General features: G+C 47.1%; 1 protein-coding gene across 2 annotated transcripts in view; it reads right to left on the bottom strand.

The window, feature by feature from the left end:
* The window catches only part of LOC134064989 (G protein-coupled receptor kinase 4-like), a 54,213-nt gene continuing 45,258 nt past the window's right edge, over positions 1–8,955 (bottom strand). Inside the window, exons 10-16 of one of the 2 annotated variants that reach the window (XM_062520512.1) lie at positions 8,585–8,622; positions 6,421–6,510; positions 5,548–5,756; positions 1,904–2,038; positions 1,313–1,450; positions 785–916; positions 1–148 (exon numbers count right to left, since the gene is read on the bottom strand). In XM_062520512.1, coding sequence (XP_062376496.1) covers positions 95–148; positions 785–916; positions 1,313–1,450; positions 1,904–2,038; positions 5,548–5,756; positions 6,421–6,510; positions 8,585–8,622 — 796 coding nt within the window. In that variant the 3' untranslated portion in view covers positions 1–94. Of the gene's footprint in view, positions 149–735; positions 917–1,312; positions 1,451–1,903; positions 2,039–5,547; positions 5,757–6,420; positions 6,511–8,584; positions 8,623–8,955 lie in introns of both variants that reach the window. The other variant, XM_062520513.1, reaches the window with a different exon arrangement.

Below are 8,955 nucleotides of genomic sequence, written 5' to 3'. Positions count from 1 at the left end.
AATACAGTTAGTTTAACATTCATGGAGTTTGTAAGATCTGCGTTCTGACTGGCAGCTGACCAATGGGGGGGTGGAGCTAGGGCAAAGGAGTGGTTTAAAGACGTGAGGGCTCCTCGTCCTCTTCACTGTATCCGCTCTTAAAGCACACCTGTGGGCCGAGAGACAGACCGTCAGGAGGGGGCGGCTAACTGACCCCCGCAAAAAAACATCGACACAGAGGCTGCTGTTCAACACTCAGCTCAGACAAACACACCCACACACAAACACCGCTCAGGGACAGACTCAAGTTAGTGAACAATACTGGACAAGAACAAGGACACACAAAAAGATTAGGCAGAGATGAGGTGAGAATGAAAAGAGGCGATCGTTGGAAGGAGAACAAAAAAGGACGACGTTGCCCACGTGATCCGCACGGGAGACTGCTGTGGAATGGAACGGCCACTGAACTGGGCCTGACGAGAGACAGTGCGTGAGCCCTCACTGAAAGGACAGTGCATGAACCACCATGAACCTCCAGGAAGGAAACTGGTTAGCATGTATAAAGTTAGCGGGCAGATAAGATGATTATGGGGTGTCTTCACCACGGCGACACACACACACACACACACGTGCACGCGCACGCACACGCACAAACACACGCACACACACACACACACACACACACACACAGGAGTGAGCGGATGGGGCAGTGAGGAGGTGACGGCTGAGGAAGAGGAGAGACAGAAGGAGAGATACCTTAACCCCCTCCCCCACGCACGGTGGCCGACGCGGCGCTAGCACTTGCCTCTCTTCTGAACAGGCGGTAGAAGAAGCCTCGCTTGGGCGGCGGGTTGGGCCTGTTCACGTCCAGGTCTGAGCACAGGACGCCGTCCGTTTCATACACGTTGATCTCCTTGAAGCATTCCATCTCAATCATCTGCCAGACACACACACACACACACACACACAATGGAAATTATGTGTGCACCCAAACCAAACACATGTATGAAAGCAAGGGTGCGCACGCACGCACGCACACGTGTGCACGCACAGTTTGTTTGCAAATACAATACAACACTTCAGATCAAATTCCCATGCTACATCCCATAATCTAAAGACTTAAGCTGAGACACTTGATCAGTAGCTTCAAATATCAAAGTCCCTGCACGAATAGACCTAACCCAAAGTGTGTCTCTTTGAGTGTTTTGTTTCTCTGTGTGTGAATGCGCGCACACACGCGCGCACACACACACACACACACACACACACACACACACACACACACACACTTCTGATTCATGCCTATTTCAATATTCTCCCACAGGTGCAATACCTCATTCTGCCAGGGGATGGAGACACTCCCCGTGACAAACTTGTGATAGAAGTCATCGTCCGTGGGGTCAAGGTTGACGCCTTTGACAGTGGAGAACTGTTCAATATCCAGGACATCCTTGCAATAGACTGCTCTGGGCTGTGAAAAAAGAAACAGCAGGAATTCTCAATCCCCAGATGTCTAGTGGGTGTCGGAGTACAGTTTCTAGCAGATAGGGATATTTTTTTTTCCCCTTAAGTTTAACTTGCACTCTAGGTATTTGTTAAAGCAACACACTGTAGCTCTCTTACCTTAAAATAATATTCACGTTCATGAAATGTAGACATACAAGAAGCAGAGCTGTATCTATGCCAATAAACATGTGTGCCCAGAACACCTCACATTTCACTATGCAGCATGCTGTTGCTCTGACCGTGCACATGAACCTATTAGTCAGCTTGTGACGACTCAGGCACTCCCTTAGTGATACATGGGTATGTTGAAATTTGACAAAAAAGGGGAATTCCTACACTGTGTTACTTTAAGAAAGAGAGAGTGAGAGAGAGGGAAATAGAGAGAGAGGGGGGGAGAGAGAGACTGCAGATCACTCACATCAGGGCAGAAGGGAGGGTCCAGTATGTTGGCCTCCAGCCTCTTGAAGTTGATGTTCCTGAAAATGGCATGCTGCTTCACCTCTGTTCCTCCACCCTGGGAACCCAGACGCTCCTTGGGGTCCTTTGCAAGCAGCTGAAAAAAGACGCACACACACACACACACACACACACACACACACACACACACACACACACACACACACACAGAGATCAAAACAGGAAGTACGGTGGGAAGCAGAGACCACCATGCATGAGCAAATTAGTTTCACTTCTTCCATGGCTGGGCATTGTTGGAGGGCAGCTTTTTGGCTGTCTGCAGTGGCCTCTCCGGCTGAGCAGATGTTATGACACCCAACAACTCAAACAAAGACCAAGCTAGTTAGCTAGCGTTAACTTAAAAGTGTGTGTGTGTGTGTGAGTGAGTATGAGTGTGAAAGAAAGAAAGAAAGAAAGAAAGAGAACAAAGGGCACACCTGTGAAAACATACAGTACGCGAGACAGCACGTGTGCTACAGCTAGCCTCCAATGCGCGGCTCTTGAGGTAAAATACAGTTGCAGTCGGTGGGATTCTAATCCCAGCTCTCTTCTGACAGCTTTATGTAAGCTTCAGTGCTCTCGGCCTCCTTGGGGCTGACCCCCTCACTAGTCCCAATTAAGAGGCTGTATAAATCTCATGCTGGACCCAGCAGACCTGCCTCGGCCCCGCTAACTACAGTCAGCCTTCTAGCCTTTACTGGCCGGCCTGCTTGCCTGGCAGATTTGTACTCCAGTAGCATCTCTGCACTCCATCTCTGTCAGTGCGCTATGTCACTACCACTGGCCCAAAGTGCGTCTCGCTCGGCTTTCCTCTTAAATCGTCTACTCTAGTTAGTGATTTACTTTGGGAAACAATGGGAATGTGTGACTTTTTTTTAAAAAGCTCATAAGGGTTAGCAAATGAGATCAGGTTCAGGAAAAACACCCCCAACACACACACACACACACACACACACACACACACACACACACACACACACACACACACACACACACACACACACACACACACACACACACACACATACATACACAACCCCTTCAAAAAAAGGCAGATTTATGCAGTGGGGTGATATCAACACAACATCAGTATTAACAGAGCTGTAAATCTGGCAAGAATGCGATGAAGGACTCGCTCCAGCTCTGGGAACTTTCAAGGAAGGGAACGCGTTGGCTCGCATTCCACTGCTGAGGAAGTCTGAGACAGGATGTTGCGCATGATGATGTCATTTGGACAACAAAGCAGAGTCATCTTCCAGAGGCTTTCAAGTGTGGAAACAGCTTAAAGCATCAGAGCACGCCACTGGAAGGGAAATTAGTGGGACCATTTGGAGTGATATGCTTTCACACATAATGCAGCCGCCATTGATCCATGATTCAACCATGGCTTTTAACAACAACTACCAAAGATCTGATAGATATTCTAGTGGTGTATAGTGAAACAAATAATGCTGATAGCACAGACATTCTCGGAAAAACAACTATCAAGTATAGAACAATATGATTTGCTACCAAAGAACCAAACCAAATATAGACCAAAACCACAACAATGCTGTCATTAATGGCAAAATAACTGGAGCAGCAGTTAAGGAGTTAGTTTTGTTGAGGCAGAACTGAATAATGTTTGCTGGATTCCACAGTAATGTCCAGAAATGTCCCCTTCTTTGCTGCTGGGTCACTGCAAAATCAATATTCTGATTTGATTAGGAGGCTAAAACCTTTGTCATTTAACACAATTCTACATGAAACAAAAACAATATTTTAAATAAATAAAAAAATGTTCACCCCTCTCTGTATCACTTTACTAAATGTAGCACATGCACATACGCACACGCACATGCACACGCACACACACAAAGTTTTGCTCTTTTGTTTCTGATTTATTATAAGGATATCAATCAGTAGAATCACTACAAAGTCAGAGGCCATCCCAGAGGGAGCTTTTGTTGCGCTGAACCCAAGGTCAGAATATTCCATGTTGCTACACAGAGCCCAGTACGGAGCCATTGCCCCTTAAACCCTACAAACACACGCACGCACGCACGTACACACGCATGCACGTACACATACACAAACACACACACACATGCACGCATGCATACACAAACACACACACACACACACACACACACACACACACACACAAAACAGCTACTACTCCCCTGCCTGGTCTCTTTAACAGAGAGGACTTGTTGAGGGGTGACTGGAGCTAGTTTGTGCTCATCCTCTTTTTCTCATGCTCATCCTGTTGTGGCTGGGCCTTGTACTCGCTCTTCTCTTAAAGCAGTGGCTTTTTCACACAGTGCACATGTCTCTAAAGAGGGAATGGCGCTGTTCCAACCCATCTCTGCGGTTCTCACTTCACCGTCCTGCTCTTCCGCTCTCCAGCTCCGAGAGTATTAGATCATGAGAGTTGTCCATTCTACTGCATTATGGGGACAATATAAATCTGGTTCCCACCGATGCTTTCTTGAATCCGCTTCCACAAAGCAGACACAAAGATCTATGTACCAGTACTGTATGTGTGTGTGGGTGCGTGTGTGTGTGTGTGTGTGTGTGTGTATGTGTGTGTGTGCGACTGTGCGTGTGTGTGTGTGAGTGTGTGTGAGTGTGTGTGTGTGTGTGTGTGTGTGTGTGTGTGTGTGTGCTAGCTGTGTAAGATACCCTGGGCTTGTCTATGACCCACATTGTGAGATAAGTGAAACGAAACGATACTATATTTACTTGAAAGGCGGCTTTATGGTCATCTGCAGCCTATGATGAGGTCACAGATAGGACACGCTGATAAAGGGGCGGAGCCTGGAACGCTGCCATGTTATTTGTTTGCGAAGGGAAGAGTCGCCGTGGTTTTTCACAACAACAAAATACTTGTGATATGTTTTGGGAACCAGGGTTAAATTTAGCTCTCTGGTGGACTGACAATGCGACAGCCGATTTTAATGTTGTTGTCGTTGGCATGTGATCATGTTTTTGGGGCCGATTCTAATCCCGTGCACTGAGCGAGTGGCTCCTACCATTTTCACATGGGGTTGTGCGTTGACCCCAACCCCGCATTTAGTTTGGGGACGCCGGGGTCACCCAGGGCCGCTTTTTGGCCGCTCGGCGCAACGATGGAGCTAATGTTACGGTCTCTCAATGAAGGGAAACCAGATAAGACACCCTGCCGACAGGTCACAGCATTGACTTCCCATCGCTTTCTCTGCTTCTGGTCCGCCCCGTGCCCGTGGCCCCGAGTGCACTGCGCTAACACAATCAAAACTCTGGAGGGCCTGTGTGAGGGCCTACTGGTAGCCTCACAGCACTTCATATTTAAAGGAACATGGCCATCTCTTGGGGATATTTATTAGCTTATTTGCCATCTAGATGAAGTTGATATTATAGCCCTCTTTTCTCTACGCGTGTAGTAATCCAATCTGACACCGTTAGCTTATTTTAGCATAATTCACTGCAAGAGAGTTAGACCAGTTAGCTCCTTTTTCGCTTAGGCTGGGGTGTTGCTTTAAAGAATCACAGCATGTTACAGCAAGAATTGCAGCAGTTTGGTGAAGCCAGAGGAGCAAAGCGTCAGGAAACGTGTCCCTGTACGGGGGCGGGCGGTCTCCTCACCTTTCGGCAGATGTCCTTGGACTCCTCGGAGAACTTGTCCGAGTACTCCTCCTGGTCCTCGCGCACCCGGCGGTCCACCTCCTCGCGCTTCACCCGCTCCTTGCGGCGACGGAACGGCGACTGGCCCTGGATCATCTCGAAGATCAGGCAGCCCAGCCCCCACCAGTCCGGGCTGAAGGTGTAGCTCTCATTCTGGATCACCTCTGGGGCTGCCCAAAGGTCAAAGGTCAAAGGTCAAAGGTCAAGAGCACAATCAAGAGAACAACCACAAGCCCTGCTTTTGGGAGATTCACTCATGCATAGTGCACTGTAAAGTGAATAATTACCATAAAAGGTTTTCACTATATAGTGCCCTATGGAGTAAATAATCACCATAGAGGTTTTCACTATAGGCCTATAGTGTCCTATGGAGTGAATAATCACCATAGAGGTTTTCACTATACAGTATAGTGCACCCTGTAGTGAATGAGTGGATGTCCCTTACACAAGCCAACACTCAGCTAAATCATCTACATGTTGTGGCGTAATGCAAAAGCCGAATCTCACTACAAAGCTTTCTTGCAACATCACTTCACAGATATCTCTTCCTTCCTTCATACAAACATTGTTGCTTCCTGTCACTCGAGACAAAGCAGTGAGTAACATTCTACATCAGTGATGATCAAAGATCAACTTATTCCAAGTCAAGTATTTAAGTATGGTACTGTAATGTGTTTATGGTAATTATGTTGCAGGCTACACGTTTCTTTTCTTTAAGACAGGAAATTCAATGTCTAATCAAATAGTACGAGTGCGCGTGTTTAAAAGACACCTCACTAGCAGCCATGTTGAGTCGAGTTCTTTGCTCAGTGTCGGAGTTTGAGGAGGGCTTACCCATGTAGCCCACGGTGCCGACTCTCCCCCTTATCGTCTCGGCCTCTGGAATCTGGACCGCCAGCCCGAGGTCAGAGATCCGAATGTGCCCTGCAGAAGAGGAGGACCACCACACACAGAGAGAGAGAGAGAGAGAGAGAGAGAGAGAGAGAGAGAGAGAGAGAGAGAGAGAGAGAGAGAGAGAGAGAGAGAGAGAGAGAGAGAGAGAGAGAGAGAGAGAGAGAGGGAGAGAGAGAGAGAGAGAGAGAGAGAGAGAGAGAGAGAGAGAGAGAGAGAGAGAGAGAGGAGGGAGAGAGAGAGAGAGAGAGAGAGAGAGGGAGGGAGAGAGGGAGAGAGAGAGAGAAAGGCTGAGTGAGGATAGCCAGATTAGAGCTGGACACATCACTGACACAGAAATGATAAGCGCTAACTGGAAAGCATGGGGTAAGGCCACAGCACAGGAGAAGAGACAAAGGCGAATCACATTCCCATGTATTCATTTAGAGGACACTTTTATCCAAAGCGACTCACATCTGTTACATATCACAAGGGCCATTCTCCCCGGAGCCACTCGGGGTTAAGTGCCTTGCTCAAGGGCACAACGGTGGAAGCCGGGAACTGAACTCACAGCTTTCCAGGCTGATCCATGCTAGCCCAGCTCCTTAGCCCTTACGCTAGCCCAGCTGCTTAGCCATTACGCTACTACTGCCTACTACTGAAACTAGGGCAACAGATGAACAAGTGGAATGTTGAGAAAAGTAAGATTGCTGCTTTACATTCATTGTATACGTCACATTCACTGTAGGAACCACTTATGGTGTCCTTCCAACTCAGAACACAGAACAGAAACCTCAGTCAATGGGCTGGTGAAGAAAGCAGCTGCAAGCTATGTATGGGCCATGACTCTTAAAAGTATATTCTGTCCGGTTGTAAAACTAGTTTGACCCAGGGTCGTTACACCTGGAGACCTAATCCGGTTTTAGAATCACCGCTGTGCTTGCTTGAGAGTAAAAGAGTTGAGGTGAACTCTTTGCCGGTTCGTCACAGGGACAGTAGAATTGATTTTGCACAGAAGAGAGGTACAGAAAAGTGTCCGTCAGGCAAACACAAGCAATGCGGGAAGAGGGACGATCAAAACGCAGGATTGGAAACTCCTGGTGGATATCGGCAGGCAACTGCAAGCTCCACGATGTATTGTTATGACTACTTCGGTATTCTGTATTCAGTGTTCTGAGTGAGAGCGGATTTACTTCGTTGGGCTAACTATTCCCTTTGAAGATGCGATGGAGGAAGCCTTTGAAAGGAAGAAGTTTAAGTGGGCAGAACTGATTAAAAACCAAGGGAACAAGACTGGCAAGCACAGCACACATAAAACCAGTGGAAATAGGTGTAAGAGGCTTTGTAGCAAAGTCAGCCAGAACACTTCTCTTAGATTTGGGATTTGGAGGACGATCACTGAAAAGATCCGTAAAGGACCTGTCTGAGGCTGCTGAAAAGGCAATGGTTATGGATGAGATGCTCACAGGCTACTTGGGGTCATGTTATAACCTGAATTGACTCAGAAATATGTGAACTCGTGTCACTGTCTTCCTGGTGGAGTACTTGTTGATGTCTCTGTTCGTAACATGTCCCAACAGATCACGAGTGTAGAAGGGGGTGGGTGAGGGATGCCAGACACTACGTATTGTGGAGCCTTCTACGGGTGTTGTGGGCCTAATCAATGAAGGAAGGTGTTTCGCTAAAACATAAAAGACCGCTCACAAAGGCTGCTCTGTTATTGATGTGTTTTTCCCCATACATGGTCCTTTGGTCAGGCATTGAAGCTACTAGCACATGGTGTACCATGAAGGAGGGCCTTTACAGGTCCCAGGCGCAGCCGCCGGCGCGTTTGTGACTGCCACCAGTCGGTCGTACACTGCTGTTGTCTCACGTCCTGTTGTGCCATTTGACATATAGTGACTAATAGGCTTGTGTGCTGATTGGCCTCTGTGGCAGTGCATGCTGGGCCGTGAGGGAGTGCCTTTATGGATCCCACAAACTCGCCTTTGCAAGTTTATAGAAAAATAAGTTGCTACAGGCCCATACAAATTGTCTGTGAATACTGTAGGTGCTAGACACATAAAACATTTTCTAAGGAAATTAACGGATTTGTCACAGCTAGAGGGGAAAAAAATAGAAATCTTACCACGGTCATCTAGTAGGATATTCTCAGGCTTCAAATCTCTGCAGGTGAATAAAAACAAGTTTGGTTGGTTTCTGCATCATGCCTGTATTTCTACACATTGAGAAGCATAATAATTAAACCAAGTTCGGTAATGCTTTTCAGGAGTTGAGTTCAGTCAGTGTATTCACATTCATAAACATCCAGTTCAAATAAAAAGCAGAATAGCAGCGCAATATCGTTGCTACAAAAACCCTTTATGCTATGGTGTTGCCTCTAGCAACATAGTCTGATTTATTTTGTTTAAAGAATAGATCATACTTCACACTTCATTAGTCCATTTCACTGGAAAGCCTAATACTGTCCAATGCAAGTACAAAAAGGGCTATAGTTAC

This window comes from Sardina pilchardus, chromosome 2 (assembly GCF_963854185.1).
Source record: "Sardina pilchardus chromosome 2, fSarPil1.1, whole genome shotgun sequence".
Taxonomy (NCBI): Eukaryota; Metazoa; Chordata; class Actinopteri; order Clupeiformes; family Clupeidae; genus Sardina; species Sardina pilchardus.
Note: the sequence above shows the minus strand (reverse complement) of the source record. Positions and strands in the feature narration are given on the sequence as shown.